General features: G+C 37.4%; 1 protein-coding gene across 4 annotated transcripts in view; it reads right to left on the bottom strand.

Annotated features, from left to right (window-relative positions):
- THADA (THADA armadillo repeat containing) overlaps nucleotides 1-21,253 on the bottom strand; it is a 318,133-nt gene that overhangs the window by 282,790 nt on the left and 14,090 nt on the right. For all 4 annotated transcript variants that reach the window (XM_059943471.1, XM_059943473.1, XM_059943474.1 and 1 more), the window contains 8 exons: nucleotides 18,350-18,531; nucleotides 15,082-15,176; nucleotides 13,425-13,645; nucleotides 11,693-12,390; nucleotides 10,111-10,262; nucleotides 9,021-9,176; nucleotides 8,177-8,299; nucleotides 2,534-2,657 (listed from right to left, as the gene is read on the bottom strand). In XM_059943471.1, the coding sequence (XP_059799454.1) occupies nucleotides 2,534-2,657; nucleotides 8,177-8,299; nucleotides 9,021-9,176; nucleotides 10,111-10,262; nucleotides 11,693-12,390; nucleotides 13,425-13,645; nucleotides 15,082-15,176; nucleotides 18,350-18,531 (1,751 nt within the window). The remainder of the gene's footprint in view (nucleotides 1-2,533; nucleotides 2,658-8,176; nucleotides 8,300-9,020; nucleotides 9,177-10,110; nucleotides 10,263-11,692; nucleotides 12,391-13,424; nucleotides 13,646-15,081; nucleotides 15,177-18,349; nucleotides 18,532-21,253) is intronic.

Genomic DNA, 21,253 nt, shown 5'->3' with positions numbered 1-21,253 from the left:
TAAGGTTCACATTCACGAGTTCTAAGAATTTGGTATGGGTTTCTTTTGGAGATCATTTTTTGTTCTACTATACTTACGTTAATCAGGTGATCCAATTTATCAAGAATAATGGGACAAACTAACATCATGCATCTCCTGTTATCATGCCCTGAGAAAGAAACTACATCACCTATGCAGTATTCTTGCCAAAAATGCATAACCTGAATCAAGTCATAAGAAAACAATCAGACAAACCCAAACTGAGATACATTCTTCCAAAATGTTAATGTCACGAAATAAGAAAATTTCCAAATTGAAAGAGGCTCAAGACGCATAACAATTAAATGCAATGTGTGATCTTAGGCTGGTTCCTGGATTGTGGGGAAAAAATTTTTTTCTATAAAAAGCCACTTATTAGGACAACTGGTACAATTTGAATATGGATTGCATATTAGATAAAAGCAATATATCAATATTAATTCCTGAATTTGATCATTGTGTTATGGTTAGAAAATTAATGAGAGGGCTTTCCTGGTGGCGCAGTGGTTAAGAATCCGCCTGCCAATGCAGGGGACACGGGTTCGAGCCCTGGTTCAGGAAGATCCCACATGCCGCGGAGCAACTAAGCCCGCGTGCCACAACTACTGAGCCTGCGCTCAAGAGCCTGTGAGCCACAATTACTGAACCCGAGTGCCACAACTACTGAAGCCCATGCACCTAGAGCCCATGCTCTGCAACAAGAGAAGCCACCGCAAGGAGAAGCCCACGCACCACCACGAAGAGTAGTCCCCTCTCTCCGCAACTAGAGAAAAGCCCGTGCACAGCAATGAAGACTCAACGCAGCCAAAAATAAAATAAATAATAAAATAAACAAATTTTTTAAAAAAAGAAAATTAATGAGAGAGAAACAGTGAGGTAAAGCAAATATCACAACAGAATAACTTATGAATCTAAGTAGAGGGTTCATGGCTGAACTACTCTTGAAACTTTGTTGTTAGTTTATTCACTGAACTATTCTTGAAACTTTGCTGTTAGTTTCAACTTTTTCAAAACAAAAACTTGAAAAAAATGGTTTTCTTCAAATGAAGCAAGTCTGTATTAACAGCAAATAACTGCCAAAAAATTATACTTTGCCTAAAAATTTAAACTAAAAAAAAAAAATCCAACTATAGTGTAAAGCTTCCTGGTCCTTTGGCCATTCCCTCCAAAAGAGCAGTACATTTTCCTGTTTGTCCACCGTCAAGGAAGACTGAGCACAAACAAGAAATCATCATTAAAATACACATACATTCATGTATGGAGATAAAAAGAATCATTTCTTGTCAAAAAGGAAAATAAGGGCTTCCCTGGTGGCACAGTGGTTGGGAATCCACATGCCAATGCAGGGGACACAGGTTCGAGCCCTGGTCCGGGAAGATTCCACATGCTGCCGAGCAGCTGAGCCCTGTGCGCCACAACTACTGAGCCTGCGCTCTAGAGCCCGCGAGCCACAATTGCTGAAGCCCGTGCATCTGGAGCCCGTGCTCTGCGGCGGGAGAGACCACTGCAATGAGGGGCCCGTGCAGCGCAGCAAACAGTAGCCCTCGCTCGCGGCAACTAGGGAAAGCCCATGTGCATTAATGAAGACCCAACACAGCCAAAAATAAATTAATTAATCTTTTAAAAAACTTAGGGCTTCCCTGGTGGCGCAGTGGTTGAGAATCTGCCTGCCAATGCAGGGGACACGGGTTCGAGCCCTGGTCTGGGAAGATCCCACATGCCACGGAGCAACTAGGCCCGTGAGCCACAACTACTGAGCCTGCGCGTCTGGAGCCTGTGCTCCGCAACAAGAGAAGCCACCGCAATGAGAAGCCCGCGCACCGCAACGAAGAGTAGCCCCCGCTCGCCGCAACTAGAGAAAGCCCTTGCACCGAAACGAAGACCCAACACAGCCATAAATAAAATAAATAAATAATTAAAAAAAAAAAACAACTTAAAAAAGAAAAAAAGGAAAATAAAACAACGCAAAGAAGGAAGTTAAATATTCATCCTGTTGAGTACCCCACAGAGGAGATACAAAGGGTATGATTAAACCAGAATGCCTGGAAATGACATCCTTATATTGTCTTTCCAAAACCAGATTCAGACTTATGAAACAGACAGCATATAAGGGAAACCACATTTTAACCACAGAGACTCACTGAGGAATGTTATACATAAGAGAAACTATTATTATTTTAATTTTTTAAACTTAGAGAACAGATTGGGCACTATCCTAAAATAGCAACATACAAATTAGGGGAGTGAGGGCAGCAACTCATCTCATAATAAGCATAATCCATGAAAACTCTAGTTTTGGGTCAGCAAATAACAATCACTGAAAAGTTTCTCTCCTTTATGCCCCTTACTGGCAAACTGAATTATGTCCAAATAAGAATTATATAATGAGACTAACACCTCCGATAAGAATCTAAACAAAAGACAACAAACCTGAAACTTCAAGTAAAAGAAAATACTGAAAAAGTATGTTTTGCAAGAAAACAAATACTTTCCCCAAACATGATTGTAAACTTACCTTCTGGCACAGGAAATACTTCAGCTATTGAGCCTAAAATGGTTAAAGCTGAAAATCTAGTTGGGTAGGAAGAGCCAGGAAATAATGCTTCAAAAAGACTGTTGCAAATGGATGACATGAAATTCTAAAAAAAAAAAATTACAGTAAGTATAATTGAGCTAACTCACAATAGGTTATCTTGAAAGTATCACTACTATTACTCTGAAGAGTGAAGTTTTTTCTAATTTAGAGAGAAAAGATTTTTTAAAACAATACTAGTTGTTCACTTTGCTTGACAATGCAGATTGGCACCCTTGACCATGAGCTCATGACTTCAGTGAACCCTATCTTTGTAGAGTCAACAAGAAGTACGGAAGAAAATGAAAACACTAATTTAAAAAGATATGTGTGCCCCCATGTTCACTGCAGCATTATTTACAACAGTCAAGATATAGAAACAACATAAGTGTCCAAGGATGGACAAACAGATAAATAAATCAGACAGAAAAAGACAAAGACTGCATGATCTCTCTTTTATATAGAATAAAAAAATTAAAAACAAAAACAAAAACCAACCTCATAAATACAGAGAACAGACTGGTGGTTGCCCGGGGTCGGGTGGGGGAGGATTTGGAAAAATGAGTGAATAGAGTCAAAAGATACAAACTTCCAGGTATAAAATAAAATAAATAGGCCATGGGATGTAATATACAGTAGAGTAGAGTGACTATAGTTAATGCTACTACATTGTATATTTGAAAGTTGTTAAGAAAAAAAACTTTTTCTAACTTTGTATGGTGACAAATGTTAACTAGACTTAATGTGGTAATCATGTCCCAATATATACAAATGTCTAACCACTGTGTTGTACACCTGAAACTATTATGTCAATTATACCTGATTTAAGTTTAAAAAAACAAAACAAAACCAACAACAAAAAGTACAATTCTAAATGTAGTCCAGACCAGAAAAAACATTTTTCTGGTGAAAACATGATCCATTCTGCCCTGACTTGTGTTAAAGTTGAATGAATGTTGATTTTCTTCACCAGAAGCATTCAGGCATCAAAGGTATATATACATTTTTTTTAAGTTTTAAAATGACCAAAGACATATCCAATATATAATACTTGATACATTTGATAAATACGTGGTATTTAGCTATAATGACATATTTCATGACAAAGATCTAGCTATTCCACTGTCTTCTATCTGCCTCTCTGAGACTCCTATTCTACCTTTCTGTTTATACAAATGATTAGAAATGAAAACTTTTAGTAAAATGCAATTAAAAAAAGCAATGTGGGAAATAGTTTATCCAGGATAAAGTCTTCTTCCTCTAATTAAAAAAAATAATAATTTCTCCATAAGACCAAAGGAAAAATATATAAGGAAAAGCTGTGATTCTCAAGCCTCTCATACACTGCTATGCCCTGACAACATATATTTGTAACTAAGCAGCATATAAGCAGCCCTAGTCCCAACCGTCTTTAGATAGGATTCCTGCATTCATTTCCTTGGTCAAGGACATACAATCTTGGGGATTTATCCTGTAGGCCTTTACAAGCCCTAAATAAGAGTTTACTAGTTTATTAATTCTATTGGGTTTCAAAGGAATAGGGTAGTTATTGAAAATATCCTAAACTAGTGTTAATTATAAATGAGTAGTATAATATTCACATTAAATGGCAACAAGTTCATCCTTTAGGATTTATCTTATCCTAACTGCAGTGTCAACTATATTTTCAGATATAGTTGTTCTTTCCCTCAACTAGACTGTAACCACAATGGAGGCAGGAACCACAATTTAGACATTTATGTCCTGAACACAGTGTACTACACACATAGTAAGGGCTCAATATATGCTTAGTCTCTTTTAATGGCTCTTGGTGAGGATTCCAGATACCATGGCCTAGCATTCAAAACTCTCGGCTACCCATCCCCAAATTGATTTTCTAACTCATTTCCCATTATTCAATTCCTCTGTCCGGGGACTTCCCTGGTGGTCCAGTGATTAAGAATCTGTCTTCCAATGCAGGGGACACGAGTTCGATCTCTCGTTGGGGAACTAAGATCCCACATGCCGTGGAACTCGCGTGCTGCAACTACTGAGCCCGAGTGCTCTGGAGCCCACGTGCCACAACTAGAGAGACCGTGTACTCTAGAGCCCACACACCACAATGAGAGAAGCCTGCACGCCGCAACAAAGAGCCTGCACACTGCAACGAAAGATCCTGCATGCCGCAACTAAGACCCGACACAGCCAAATAAATAAAATATTTTTTAAAAAAACAAAGAGTTAAAATAAAAAAAGGACTCTGTGCTTCCAATGCAAGGGGCATGTGTTTGATCCCCAGTCGGGGAACTAAGATCCCACATACTGTGGGGCGTGGCCAAAAAAAAAAAAATCCTCTGTCCTGCAAGTATCTTATATGTCATTCATACTAGTGAATTCACCATTCTCCAAATTTTCCCTGTACTCTCTTACCTCCAAGCCTTCCCTCAAGCTGGCAGTAGGGAAGAAACTATTCCGATTTGGTTGTCCAGAGCAGATCTGGATTGTAGTCAGGCTCTACCACTTCCTGGCTGAGGACCCTTGGATAGTTTGCTCATTCAACTTTTCCAAGCTCACTTATCTCACTTGTTAAGTGAGGATAATAATGCCTATCTCACAGTTTCATCATTAAAGATTAAAGGAGAACACGGATATAAAGCATTTTATACTTGAAAGTACTCTAGCTAACGTATTTTTAAGTACTCTAGCTATTATTTAGGTATGAAATAACCTCCTTCACTAGACTAGAAGACACCTTCTCCCACTCATAGCCTTCTCTTCTCCCCAGCACTTAGTCTGTTGACTGGCACTGAGTCCACCACACACCGCACGCGACACCCACTATTCTAATGACGATGATACAACAGTTCCAAAGTTGCAACCTCCAAAAGCCACAAGAGCCTACAAGTGGGAGAAAATATCAGAACTATGAGACTGACTCAGATCAAGACTCTAAAGGACTAGTTTTCAAAAAATATATATTCATAAGCAAAACGAAGAAACCACGCATACACGAAAATTCAGAATGTCAAACCACAAAATCAGTTTTGTGTTTCTAAGTACCTAATTGAGATTTCACAAATGTCATTTTATCCCCTGCAAAAAGAAGCAAGGTGTTTCTGAGATCTAGCAATGATCTAAAAAGGGCTAAAATATAACTGTTACACACACACAGTAGATGCTCAATATATACTCTAGTTACTTTTAATGATGCCCAGGAAGGCTTTTTAGAGTGATTCAGAGTTTGCAAAGAACATTTCTTGTTTAATCCTCAAAACCAACCTTTTCAGAGAGGTTACTCATCCCACTTATAGCTAAGTAGACTCATGAAAGTAAGCCAAGTAGTCAGTGGCAGAATTGTTTACTAATCATGTCAAGTTTAGGTTGTGACTTTCTCATCTTTTGTTGTTGAGATTTTACGAAGATGAAGCTGATTTCAGCCTTTGTATAGGAATGTTCTTCTTTAGATGATTTTTAACCTTTAGTAGGTAGTAAGTATAGCATGGTTCCAATATATCATTTATTATACTTGTTTCCCTAAATGAAATAAAATAGATGAGCTCTGTCCTCTATCTGGGTCTTAGGAGAAAATAAGCATCTGCTTCTGAGAGGAAAGATTCGGAGTAAGAAACCAGTGAAAAGCTCATTCTGTTCTGATGGACAGAAATTGAAGGTTGTCAAGTTGAGCCCTGGCCCAGACTGGAGCTGCTATATCTGGGGATCCATCCATGACATTAACCTGGTGCCCTGAAATCCAGTCCTATTCTTCAAGTTCTCTCCAAAACAGGATAGAGAGGAAGCTCTGTAACTGGACCATGGGCCAGGAGTCACAAACATCAAGCCACTGTTAAGTCATGTTAGACGAAAGGGGAAACGGGCTCCGATGCAGCAGTCATCTACCCCGGGGAGGGGTGGAGGAATCAGGGCTGCCAATTACTTTTTTTTTTTTTTTTTTTTTTTTTACCTTTTTTTAAAGTACTAAATTCATCTGGCTCACATAAGCTGTAAAACATCGAGGTTAGCTCATTAATGTAATTCTTTTTTTTTTTTAACATCTTTATTGGAGTATAATTGCTTTACAATAGTGTGTTAGTTTCTGCTTTATAACAAAGTGAATCACCTATACGTATACATATATCCCCGTTATCTCCTTGCTCTTGTGTCTCCCTCCCACCCTCCCTATCCCAACCCTCTAGGTGGTCACAAAGCACCAAGCTGATCTCCCTGTGCTATGCGGCTGCTTTCCACTAGCTATCTATTTTACGTTTGGTAGTGTATATATGTCCATGCCACTCTCACTTCGTCCCAGCTTACCCTTCTCCCTCCCCGTGTCCTCAAGTCCATTCTCCACGTCTGAGTCTTTATTCTTGTCCAGTCCCTAGGTTCTTCAGAACAATTTTTTATTTTTTTAGATTCCATATATATGTGTTAGCATACGATATTTGTCTCTTTCTGACTTACTTCACTCTGTATGACAGTCTCTAGGTCCATCCACCTCACTACAAATAACTCAATTTCGTTTCTTTTTATGGCTGAGTAATATTCCATGTCCCATTCATCTGTCGATGGACACTTAGGTTGCTTCCATGTCCTGGCTATTGTAAATAGAGCTGTAATGAACATTGTGGTACATGACTCTTTTTGAATTAGGGTTTTCTCAGGGTATATGCCCAGTAGTGGGATTGCTGGGTCATATGGTAGTTCTATTTTTAGTTTGTTAAAGGAAGCTCCATACTGTTCTCCATAGTGGCTATATCAATTTACATTCCCACCAACAGTGCAAAAGGGTTCTCTTTTCTCCACACCTCCTGCAGAATTTATTGTTTGTAGATTTTTTGATGATGGCCATTCTGACTGGTGTGATGTGGTACCTCATTGTAGTTTTGATTTACATTTCTCTAATGATTAGTGATGTTGAGCATCCTTTCATGTGTTTGTTGGCAATCTGTATATCTTCTTTGGAGAAATGTCTATTTAGGTTGTCTGCCCATTTTTGGATTGGGTTGTTTGTTTTTTTGATATTGAGCTGAATGAGCTGCTTGTAAATTTTGGAGATTAATCCTTTGTCAGTTGCTTCATTTGCAAATATTTTCTCCCATTCTGAGGGTTGTCCTTTCGTCTTGTTTATGGTTTCCTTTGCTGTGCAAAAGCTTTTAAGTTTCATTAGGTCCCATTTGTTTATTTTTGTTTTTATTTCCATTTCTCTACGAGGTGGGTCAAAAAGGATCTTGCTGTGATTTACGTCATAGAGCGTTATACGTTTTCCTCTAAGAGTTTTACAGTGTCTGGCCTTACATTTAGGTCTTTAATCCATTTTGAGTTTATTTTTGTGTATGGTGTTAGGGAGTGTTCTAATTTCATTCTTTTACATGTAGCTGTCCAGTTTTCCCAGAATGTTATTCTATAACAGACTTCAAGTCCAGCACTGGTTCCGCAACTCAGGCTACCTTAAGAGAAGTTCCAAAGCACTAGAAGGAATATGTAAAACCCAGCTTGAAGGAAAAAAGCACAGAAATACTATTCACCGAGAGTATTTACTTCTCTTTAATGTTTATTCAAAATTGTTTTAGGTTTCTTAAAAATCTGTATATCTAGAAATCTATCACCTACCTTGTATTGCTGTAAAGATACAGAAGGGTGCTGTCTGGTTAACTGATTCTCTGGTTCATGTTTGGATTTACTTTGTTCCAGTTTATAAAGTACCTGAGAACTTTCCTGTATCCTACAAAACAACTTTGAGAAGAAGAAAAATGAAGCATACGTGAGCCACAATAACCTTAAACGTCAGCTTGAAAGGCAAAGGAAGAACTTTCTAAATTCTTTAGACTAAAACTTCAGGAAAGGGGAGTACTGGTTTTTAAACTCAGTATTTAAACAGTGTTTCTTTTTGACAGAAAATTAACCTTTACATTTTAAAAACCAAAAACCAAACATTACTGCAAATCAGAATCCAGTCATAAAGCCACAGTTCTATTTCCCTTAGGTTGGCATGAACCTAAAGATGACATACTCACTTCTACTCTCTACCAACTCTTCACCCCAGAAGTGTGTCAGGTGATTAATTCAAGCTGAATTATTCAATAATGACCATTTCTTGAGGCACTTACAGGAACGATAAAAATACAAAGACATCCTTCCTCCTCTTACTAAAGTTTTCTTAAAGTACCTTATACCCTGAAAACTCCAGTGCTAGATTTTTTTTTTTCTTTCAAAAAAAGAGTTCAAGGCTGATTTATTACACCAGAGTGAAAGGACTTTTCACTCTGGATTTTAACCTCAAATATAAACTTTATGGAATCCCAGAACAAAGCATTCGCAGAAGGGCCACGAAGAGCTGTGGTAGTCCAATCCCATGACCCTTATTCCCACACTCTCCTCAGATCTGGGTTCTTTTTAAAAATAATTCCAGAGCAAAGTTCACCACTTTCCTACACTTTCTGAAGAGAAATTTTACCTTTTTAAGAAGAGAACAAATCTGTTGCCGCACTCCTGGAGACTGACTGTTAAGATTGTATGTGATAAAGAACTGAATGCACTCCATTTCTTCTGTGGAAACAATTTCTGTGCTTCGATTACTTTCACAAAGCAAGCCTAATGTATCGATCCGTACCTAAAATACACCAAGCAATAAAATGTTAATTTTTCAATGAAATAAGCAAAGCCTAAACCACTTGACAGGTTTAATTATTTACACAGGCTACCAAAGGTGGGGGGGGGAGGGAAGGTAAACCTCAGTTTACCCATGTGTACTTCAGAAAGGTTCCATAATCCCAAAGTTCCTGTGGTTATTTCCTATAAAATTATTTTATTAAATGTGTAAATTGGGTATTTTATAAAAGTCAAAAATCTTAGAGATTCTTATTCCACAGTAATGCTCAACTTCATTCTTTTTTCTCAGTGACCACTCTGCCCCAGGACCACATCATCTCACTCTCCAATTACTGTCTTGAACATCTCACTGGTTTCTTTTTGCTCCCACTCTGGAAACTCATCTCTGTTTCCATTCATGCCACTTCCTGGCTGAAGGCAGAGTGGCTCTGCTTCCCAGTTACCAACTGGATAAAATCTGAAGTCTTCAACCAAGCACTGGAGCCTTCCATAAAATGGACAAAATACTCCACTCCAGCCAAACGATGTCTTTAGTCACCCTTCAGCCCTTGTTTACTGTGTCCTTCCATTTTGAGTAGGCGCCAGTGCTTCCCCTCCTCAGATCACATTTATCACTTTCCTACTCAACCACCATCTATACTCACATCAATCTCTTCTTGTAAGCTTCCCCAGTCTTTATGCATAAAGGTACACTTGTATCTGCATTGTCTTCTAAGGGTTTCCAGTTGTCTTATGCAGGTTTCCTTATTCTCTCAACTAAACTTTAAGTAGCCTGAGTGCAATGTTTATACTCTTCCCTTTCTATTCATCCTTCTTATGGAGCCCTTAAAACAGTGTTGGGCATAATGTAGGAGCTTCTATATCGCACTTTTAAATGAATAAATGAATCAGGGATCTACCGCATGTATGAATTCCCAGTTATTTTGTTTACTTACTTGGCAGTGCTGATGAATTAAGCCTTGCTTTATTCTTGCACTGGACACAAGGTCCCTCCAGGCATCAGTTGCAGACTGAAGATGTCCATGAGCTCTAGCTGTTCGTAGACAAGCCATCAAAGCTCCCAGAGCCCCTCTGCTGTCATAAGACCCTAAGGATGGAAAAGATTACTCTTGGCTCAAAACACAGTAACAAAGACCACCACTGTGCTATTTAAAAACTACAAAATTCAATGTTTCCAATTAACATTTCAAGAAACAAGCTAAATTCTAACATGAATTAGTGTTTCTATTATAAAATCATTATTTAAAAGGATTTAATAGTTCTTAAATCAATAATTTCAGTAAGCATAATCCACTTTTTGTTAACTTAAAAAAATCATAATTTTTGGCTGATATTTTTACCTTTTCCTTGACAGTTAGAAAATAGACCATCAAGTCAATCAGGAAAAAAATCAAGTGAAGAAATATTTAAAACAATAAAAATAACTAAAATGACTTTCAGCCGAAAATAGGAAAAAACACTTCAGTGGCTAACAACCATTATTCCTCTAAAAACAAAACTGAACCTCTCTGTATATTTTGGAGTTACTGTTTCTTCTTAGCAAAGGAGATAAAAGGGGTATCACAAAGAACCTGATGCTTTCAGAGGCCAGGACATCAGCCATTACTAAGGGGACAGGGAGCTCTGGCTCACAGGACACCTTGATTTAAAATAAAGACTGCCTAGCTTCAGAACAGATTCACAGGTCCTCAGCTTTAGATGGCTTCTCAAAAATGCAAGGACAATTATTGTTAAAAATTATAAATAAGGCTCATTTTTGTGTATAGGAATCAAATTTTCCAGCTATCTCATGGTTATTCTTTGAAGGATTGAAAGATTTTAACTTAAATTTTAGTCAGAAATACTCCTAAAATGTGGTGTAGGGTACCATATTCCTGCTTTGTTAAACAGAATATGATAATTTTAAGATTTACATGAGGAGTCAGGATCAACGTTTTATATATTAATTACTAAATTATGCTTCAATGCAGTGATTCTTTCAAGGTTACTGAGTTTCAATGGGATGTTTATGCTTATTCTAAATGAACAGAGAGAGCTGTTTCCTGAGGTCATGCTTCTAAATTTTTTCTCTCTTTCCCAGAGACAAATACTTGCTACTGCCAATTTACCTGTCTTTAACTTTGCCTAAAACAATTTTTAATTACTATTTCAATCACTTGAATAAGCAAATTATATAAAACACACAAACGTTTACTCCAGTCTGACAACCAAATAATAAAAACTTGGTAAAATGAATTAAAACCTAGTAATAAAAAAAAAAAAACCTAGTAATAAAGGAAACCTCATAATCATAACTGGGATCAATCCTTAGCCTGTAGAAATGACTCCAGCCAAAAACTCTATTCAGCTAGGTACAGGAACATTCATTTCAATCCAAAATTTCTATCTTTAATATCCTCCTTTACTATTAAAGGAAATGGTAATATTTAAATTTGCATATGGGCAACATCTGCCTAGGTACCTAAACTTAAGCATCCTAACTAGAAATTACTAAAACAAAAAAATTCATTTTCTTACCAGTTTTAGCATCAGCAGAAGTCTGAAGAATCTTTACCATGTAGTTTAAGCTTTCAGGGTTGCAATTCAATAATTTTGGCAAGTAATAATCAATCACGTAAGATTTTTGATCCAGATTTCCTTCACACAGTATAAACAGCAGAGGAGAAATCCAAGTCTCATGCCACTTGTCAATCCAAGTGCTGTCAACAGCCTGGGATTTCAAACGACTCTTATGATTTTTAAACATGGTTTCCAAGAGGTCACTTGCATAAGGCACCAAGGACTGGTCCCCCATCACCTCTAAGATTTGCGATGGAATAGTTTTAGCTAATGCCAAAATATGTTCAATTCCTATGTAATCTACTAAACAACCAAGGCATGTGTACTTTCCTTTACTATGCCATTCCAATCGCAGAAGACTCTCAGTCAGTTGAAAAATGAAACCATCAGCAGCCAAATCTGAACCTGACTCTTCCAGGGCAAGCTGGTGCATTTGGAGAATATTTCTGAATATGATTTTGGTTTGGTGTCTCAAAGCATCCAATGGATGTTCCCAGTGGGTATAGACATATTCCAAAAGTCTCCTAACCACATCTGAATTCCCATTCAGACAGTCCTTTAGCCTTGGGGAACTTGATTCAAGGACTTGTATAGCTGAATTAGTCCAAGATGCCAAAATTCTAGACAGAAACATTTCCAGAGTTGACTCCTTGATCCTGAAGAAAAATGAGTCATATTATTTTATACTGACTAGTAAAAGGAATTTCATTTTATAATCACTCAGACTTTAAAAATATCAATACAAAATATAAAGAATGATCAGAAAATTGAATCATTATTAAATTTACAACAAAAAATTACAAAGCCAAAACAGATCTCAAATTTGCATATGAATCTTTCCATTTCATAAAAACTAATCCATAAAAGGACACAGGGAAACTTTTGCAGGTGATGGAAATGTTCATTACTTTGATTGAGATGCATCTTTCACAGGTGTTTTAAAATATACTGAGGGGCTAGGGAATATTAGTGGGAATGGGGCTTCTTTCTGGGGTAATGAAAATATTCTAAAGTTGACTGTGGTGATAGCTGCACAACCCTGTAAATATACATACTAAAAAAAAAATTGAACTACATGCTTTAAATAGGTGAATTATATGGTATGTAAATTATATCTCAATAAACTTATAAAATAAACAATGAAGAATAATTTTTAAATTACTTTAAAATATGCACAACTTACGTCAAAAAAACACAAAATACAATCCAGTGAAGTCAGAAGACCTCATTACATTTCTGGCTTAGGTGCTTAAAAGCAATATGCTATTAGGTAAGCATTTACTTTTCTAAGCTTCACTTTACCCATTCAACAGATTAGATTTCCTATCCTATCTATCAGACATGTGAGGATCACACTGAACTACCTATGCTGAAGTTATTCGTAAACTCTAAAGCATTATACTTATAGAAGTGTTTATAATTTTTTTAAATGCTTGCATTAGAGACTGAATGTTAAAATTAATTTTACAAGTGTTCATTACAGGTTAACCTGCACCAATAATTTCTCTCTCTCTCTCCCATCATCCCATCTTCTCCTGTTCTACTTTCATACCCACTTCATTCCCTACACATATCTCCCTTCTAATTTAAGATTATCCTGACCACTTTTCATTGAATTACTAAGTAAGCCAGCTCAGCTGCCATCTTTTAAATGTCTGACAAGCAAAGCAAAATATGAGACAAAACTCACTGTGAACTCAAGGTGAACAGAACACGCACAGTATCCAAGAGCAGGGCCTCCCCACTGGGGCCCATCCTCCCATCCTGCCAATCCAACATGGTGAGTGTCCCCTGACACAGGAATAAGAGAGCTGACTGGGAGACATCAGAACAACAAAGGCTCCTGCAGCAGTTCAAAAGCCACTCGGGGATGCTGGTGTGGTCCACTGAACGGAGAAGCAAACTACTAATCTGAAAAATATGACAGAGCTGATACATATAAAGCCTCTAAAACTTTCCAGATATCCCAAATTATAAATCCAAAATTCTCTTTCCCCTGAAATGTCCTAGGAAAAACACTGAATCTAAAGGTGAAAAACCCACAAGTGTTAAAATTATTATATCAAGAGGAAAAAAATTGAATCTAAATACATGAACCGTTTTGCTGGTTTGAATGTACTGGGAGAGCACAACACATTGCCACCTGCAGGTGGATGAGATTATTAACTAATGCTTTTTTAGAGGTGATTTGAGAAATTAAAATTTTTAACTTTATCCAATGATAATTACTTCATGTGAGCTCATAAAACAGTATCCATCTATTTTGTATAAAGTCATTTTGCTCCTAATAAAGAACTAAAATAAGTTCCTAGATAAAACAGTAAGGAAAAAAAAAACTGCTAGTTCTAAATACAAGAATTGTATTATCAACTTACACCTTCCATACAATCAAATTCCCTGAACAATTGATTCTAGTACAATATTTGGGTTATTCTTAATAAAAATAACACTTACCAAAAAGTTATTACTGTATATATCTATACATTAATCTCTAATTTTAATAACACAAATATCTTTTATGATACTGAGAGATGGAACTGAACAAACAACACTAGAAAAAAACAAGGATATACACCCAAAAATGTTGATAATGATTATCTTTGTGAGACAGATTTATAGGTGACTATTATTGTCTTCTTTCTGCTTTATCCAAATTTTTGGAAGTCACTTATTATAAGGGACAAAGGTCATCAGAAAGATTCTGACTATGCAAAAAAAATTTTTTTAATTCACTTCTTTAAAAAAATATTTTTTAATTAATTGATTTATTTTTGGCTGCGTTGGGTCTTCGTTGCTGTGTGCAGGCTTTCTCTAGTTGCGGCGAGCTGGGGCTACTCTTCGTTGTGGTACACGGTCTTCTCATTACGGTGGCTTCTCTTGTTGCACAGCATGGGCTCTAGGCGCATGGCCTTCAGTAGTTGTGGCATGAGGGTTCAGTAATTGTGGCTTGCAGGCTCTGGCGCACAGGCTTAGTTGCTCCACGGCACGTGGGATCTTCCCGGACCAGGGATCGAACCCGTGTCCCCTGCATTGGCAGGCGGATTCTTAACCACTGTGCCACCAGGGAAGTCCCTAAAAATATTTTTTAAAACATGTGTCGGGACTTCCCTGGTGGTCCAGTGGTTGAGACGTTGCCTTCCAATGCAGGGGGTGCGGGTTCGATCCCTGGTTGGGGAGCTGGGATCTGCATGTCTCGGGGACAAAAAACCAAAAAAACATAGAACAGAAGCAGTACTGTGGCAAATTCAATAAAGACTTTTAAAAATGGTCCACATCAAAAAAATCCTAGAAAAAAAAAAGTGTCTAACTATCAATAAAGTACAATTCTAAAAAGGAGATGGACTTACCAAATCAGGAATCTTTTCAGGTGGATGAAACATAGCTTTAATAAAAAGAATAACAGCTAATCCAGATGTACTCTGAATTGTCTGTAAGAGGTCATCTATTTGACAAAAAAGTAGAAAGCATGTATTAAATGATGATGGATACTGTGGTACAGTAGAAAGAGCAGATGCCGTGGGGTCAGACAGTCCTGGGTGCAATTTCTAGCTTGACCACTTCCTAGGTGGATAGGCCTTGATTAAGTTATTTAACTTCCCAGGGATTCAGCTTTCTCTTCTATAAAATGGGAAAAATGTAACTCCTACCTGACACAGTTGTTGTAAGGTTGAAATAAATAATGAACATAAAGGCTTTTATGCCCAGCACACAAATAATCAATGTGATTCCTTCCTTTCTCCTCTAACATCCACTCTCTCTTCCTCTCCATCTACTCCCTCCCAGCACATCTAGCAGCAATACCTCCTATTCCCTCCCTTCCACTGAGGCCTCTGCATCCCAGTCCCCATGGTACATTACTTTTTCTTAAAGGGATTTCAGGGCTTGTGTAAAGAGCCCACATCAGTGCTAATTACAAACTTTGCTCTCACTGGCACTGTACCCAATGTAACCAAACAATCCTTGCTTACTATCTTCTTTTTGTTTTCTATGAGCCTCTGGTTTGTGAGAAAGTAAACAAAATAATACAGTGAATTATTCACCTTGGGGTAAGAATTATGAATGCCTACTATAAGCTATCTTCCAAAAATCTATTCTGCCCTTTATCCCTGTTAACGAACTGTGACTCTGGGAGATCCACGTGCCCAGCCAAAGACAGGATACCTGTTTCCTCAATCTTCCTTGCAACTAAAGGTACTATATGAGGATTCAGGCCAATGGGATGTAAGCAGAAATCTTTTGGCTATTTTTGTTCTTCCAGATTAAAGGTGAAGATGCAACTGGTCCTCCTTCCTGCCCTCAACACAGACAAGGGGTCTGGAGACAGAGCAGTCATATAGTAACCACGAAACAACAGACATATGGATGAAAGCCAACAAGCTGAAGACGGCAAAGCAGAAAAGCAGAAAAGCAGAAATGTTTGGGTCCCAGACTGCCTACAGTAGTTCTGGATCACCTGCTTCTGAATTTATCCTTATGTGGGGAGGCACATTTAATTAAATCCCTGAAGTTCAGTTTTCTGTTACTCACAGCTAAGCACTTTACTGATACATGAAGCTTTAAAATCCCAGGGAAGAACAGCATTGATTAGGGGCCATCAACTTTTCAGAAATGAGGTTGCCTCACATTAAATTCATGTCTTCTCTGCATTTCACTTAAGTCTTTTTTTTTAGATTTATAAATTCCTCTTTTAAAATGTAAATATCCTCTGAAAACATGTCTGTAAATTATGCCTTAATAAAAGGAACTTTATTTTCCTTTTAATACTTATCTGAGATCCTAGGCAAAGGAAGGAAGGCAGGAAGGAAGGAAGGAAGAGAGGGGGAGACAGAGAGAGAGAGAAAGGAAAGAAGGCAGGAAGGAAAGAAGGAAGGAAAAGAGAGGAAAGAAAAGAAATACTAATGAGACAATATAGTTAGGACTCTCACTAGTTACCAGGGTTAAGAACATATAAACAATGAGATACTATTTTTTTTGAATCAGCCTAGCAAAATCAGAGTCAGTTACTGTTTTTTTACAAGCAAGAGCTCTGAACAGATCCCATTAATGTTTTTCTAATTAAGTTAATATTCATACATACATTACCATATAGAATAGGAGGTAAAGGGTGAAAAGGTAATACAGCTTTTTATGTAGATACTTATATGTTTAGTATAACATTTTTGCTAATCTTATTGTAATATAAAACACAGACACAGAAAACATCCAAAGCAAATGTATAGCTTAATGAATTATTAGAAGGTTAACACCCTTGTACCCACCATCCAAGGCAAGAAATAGAACTTGGCCACCCAGCCCAGAGGGCTCATCCACATGCCTCACCACAATCACAAGCTCCTCTCTCTCACCCTGAGTAAGCATTATCCTGATTTTCACAGTAATGACTGCCTTATTATTTTTAAATAGTTTCATTAATCAAATGTGCATCCCTAGACACTATAGTCTCGCCCATTTAAAATTTTTTTGATATGTCCTTTAATCTACAGGTGTCCCTTCCGTCCTTTTTATTATAATTTCTGTTGAAGAACTCTGTCCTTTTAACCTGCAGAGTTTCCCATAATCTGGATGTTTACTCCTAGTGTGGTTCAACACTTTCTTCTGTCCTCTGTAATTCCTGCAAAATGGCAGGTGACCTAGAGACGGGGTCAGTCTCAAGTCCAATTCCTTTGGGAAGACTACACGCGGTAAAAGCAAGACTCAAAAGCAAGAGGCACATGTTGTCTGGTTGTCTGTTTCTGTAATGTTAGCAGTTGTTGACGCCTAATGCCTACCTCAAGTCACTGGGGGTAACAAAATGGTGATATTCTAATTCTATCATTTCATTTTAACTCCTTAGTTGAAACACTTTTATAAAAAGACACTCCTTCTCCTTGATAAGCCTGTAGATTGCCTCACATTTGTCTGTTTACAAAGTAAACCTTACATCCAGGGAACAAAGAGCAACCACCAGCAGAAGACTTTGCAGAACCCTCTAATTTGGTGCATTGTTAAGTTTTTCAATGCATGTATGAAATGTAGAAAGATGTAAAAGAAATAAATTAGGATACACTACTTGGTGTTGTACTGCCATTCCTACTGTATTTTTATACTTTTTGGCAGCATTAAACATTTTTACTAAATAGACAAAAAAAAAAAAATAGACACTTCCTCTCATTACCTACTTGGTTTCCTGGTGGTACAGTTCATATGGACAGAAGCAACATGAGATATAAGGAGGAATAATGACCAGCCCTACAATGACCGCTGTCATTATCTGAAGGTAACACCTGCTGCTAAGGAGAAATGCATGGGTTACACTAATCTTTCCAGATCGTACCTCCAAATTTGGAAATTTCTCAAGAATTTTCTTTTGCTTTTTATAGTCTGTGGCTTTCCAACACTAAGATTGTTGGGTTTTCTTCTTTGTATACAATACACACATGCATACACGCATACACACATTTAGAAAAGTCCTTCAATGTTATCCCTTGTTGAACTGTAATCCAGAACCTTTTGCCACTTTGAGGGGCTGGGGGAGAGGAAGTTCTATATCTCAGTTAAGTATCAAATATTTCATACCATTAGTAGCAAAGTGATTGATACTCAATTGTAATCATCATTTGTATGTTTTATACTTACCATCGCTTAAAAACTTGGTAAAAATACTCAGCAATCCACACATACTTTGCCATGTAGGAGAACTCTTCAAATGAAGTCTCTGGAAACCTTGTACTTTCTGTACTAACATCACTGAAACTCTAATGCCTACCAACAAGTCATTCATCAACTGAGTTTGAACAATATGATTTCCAGCCAATTTTCTACAACAAAGAAAAGAAATTATTACAAAAGAAAAGTCAAATTAAAATGTCACCTTTTCTATCTCTCCAAAATAATCCCTCAATCAAAGGGCCAAAATCAATTTTAGATTATAATCAATATTTGCGCCTCTCTCTTCCATTCCCATAAATATTCCAGTTATGTAGACATTTATTGCAAACTTCCAACACTCTTAACTTACCTCAAAATTTTCCCATTTTCTCAGCTAATGACTAACCTCACTTCTTCTTTTTCAAGTAAAAATAACAAATCAGGAATAAATGGTACAGTCACTGTGGAAAACAGTATGGAGTTTCCCAAGAAAACTAAACATAGAATTACCATATGATCCAGCAATCCCACTCCTGGGCATTTATCCAGACAAAACTATAATTCAAAAAGATACATGCACCCATATGTTCATTGCAGCACTACCCACAATAGCCAAGACATGAAAACATCCTAAATGTCCATCGACAGATGAATGGATAAAGAACATGTGGTACATATATATATAATGGACTACTACTCAGCCATAAAAAAAGAACAAAATGCCATTTGCAGCAACATGGATGCAACTAGAGATTATCATACTAAGTGAAGGAAGTCAGAAAGAGAAAGACAAATACATATGCTATCCCTTACATGTAGAATCTAAAATATGACACAAATGAACGTATCCATGAAACAGAAACAGAATCACGGACATAGAGAAAAGATTGGTGGTTGCCAAGGGGGGACGGGGAGTGGAGGAGGGATGGATTGGGAGTTTGGGATTAGCAGATACAAACTGGTATATATAGAAGGGATAAACAACAGGTCCTACTGTATAGCACAGGGAACTATATTCGATATCCTATGATAAACCATAATAGAAAAGAATATGAAAAAGAATGTATATGTATATGTATAACTGAGTCACTTTGCTGTGCAGCAGTAATTAACACAACGTTGTAAATCAACTATACTTCAATTAAAAAAAAAAAAAAGAATAAATGACATAATTTCTAAATCCGAACACTCCCTAACCTTGTAACTTCCTTGATCTGGCTTCCAAAATGCCAGGTGCCCTTAGATTTTTCTCCTACTTCACTATTGTTGAGCCTTCTCAGACACCTTGGCTAGTTCTTCTCCCTGATGCCTTTATGCTCGAGCTCACCACAACCCAGTCTTTACTTCTTCTGTCCATCTAATTCATTCCCTTGATGCTGAGCTCATCTAGCTCATAAGCTTTAAATTATAGTCTATATGCTGACAATTCCCCAATTTTCATCTCCAGCCCAAACCTCTTTTTCCAATTCCAGGCTTGTGTGTGCAACTTCCTACTCAACATCTTCACCTGGATGTCTGACAGACATCTCAAACTACATGAACTTATCCACAACTCCACACCAGCTCCACCTGCTAGGATCTCTATCCTACAAGAACTTGGCAGTCATCCTTGACTTCTCTCCCCCTCATCCCATCTGTAAGAAAATCCTGTTGGTTCTACCTTCAAAATATATCTAGAATCAGACCACCTCCACTGCTACTCCTGGCCTGAGCCACTCTCATCTCTCCCTTGCATTACTATTACTGCAATAGCCTCCTAACTGGTCTCCCAGCTTCTATCCTTGCTCTTCTCAGTCTATTCTCAACATAGCAGAACACAAGAGCAATGATGATATTAAAACAAAAGTCAGGGAAAACAGTTTGGGGGCTCGCTCCTCAAAAAGTTAAACATAAAAAAAAAAAAAAAAAAAGTTAAACATAGAATTACTATATGATCCAGCCAATTCTACTCCTAAGTATATACCCAAAGGAACTGACAGTAGAGACTCAAGCAGATACTGGTATACCAATGTTTATAGCAGCATTATTCACATTAGCCAAAAGGTAGAAACAACCCAAATGTCCATCAACAGATGAATGGATAAACAGAATGTGGCCTATATATACAATGGAATATTCTGCCATTAAAAGGAGTGAAATTGATACATGCTACAACATAGATTAACCTTTAAAACATTATAAGTAAAATAAGCCAGACACAAAAGGACAAATATTGTATTCTACTTATTTGAGTTTATCTAGAATATACAAATTCAAAGAGGCATAAAGTAGAATAGAGGTTACCAGGGGTTGTGGGTAAAACAACAATATATAAAAGGACAGTGAATTTTCTTTTGGATGCATTGAATTTGAGGCACCCTGTAAAACAACCAGGAGACAACCAGGAGACAACCGCTATATGAGTTGAGCTGGCTGTCTTCCCAGGAGACAACCGCTATATGAGTCTACCACTCAAGGAAAAGATCTAACTTGGAGTGATGCCTGGGAATCCTAAGTATAGAGATGGTAGCTGACACCAAAGAAGTGGATGATATTAAGCAGTCAGAACAAACAGAATGAAAAGGACAGAACTCATATTTAAGAGATGAGCAGAGGAAGAAGAGCCTAGAAGGAAACAGGGAAGGAGCTCCTGGTAAGGTAAAAGGAGACTTGGGTTAAAGATGGCACAAAGATATTACTTCTACTCTCCCACAGAACATCCCTAAACCAACAACCAAGGGATTTAAAACATAAAAAGACATAAATACACAAGGGCAACAAAAGACAACTACTAAAATTTTAGGAGCAGATGGATGAGTGATAACTGACTTCGCAGAATCAAGAAAGGTGAATCCTGAGTCAGAGAACAAGCCCAGAGCAACCCGATTAGCAACCCCAAAGGCTAAGAAATTG

Source organism: Balaenoptera ricei, chromosome 13 (assembly GCF_028023285.1).
Source record: "Balaenoptera ricei isolate mBalRic1 chromosome 13, mBalRic1.hap2, whole genome shotgun sequence".
NCBI lineage: Eukaryota > Metazoa > Chordata > Mammalia > Artiodactyla > Balaenopteridae > Balaenoptera > Balaenoptera ricei.
Note: the sequence above shows the minus strand (reverse complement) of the source record. Positions and strands in the feature narration are given on the sequence as shown.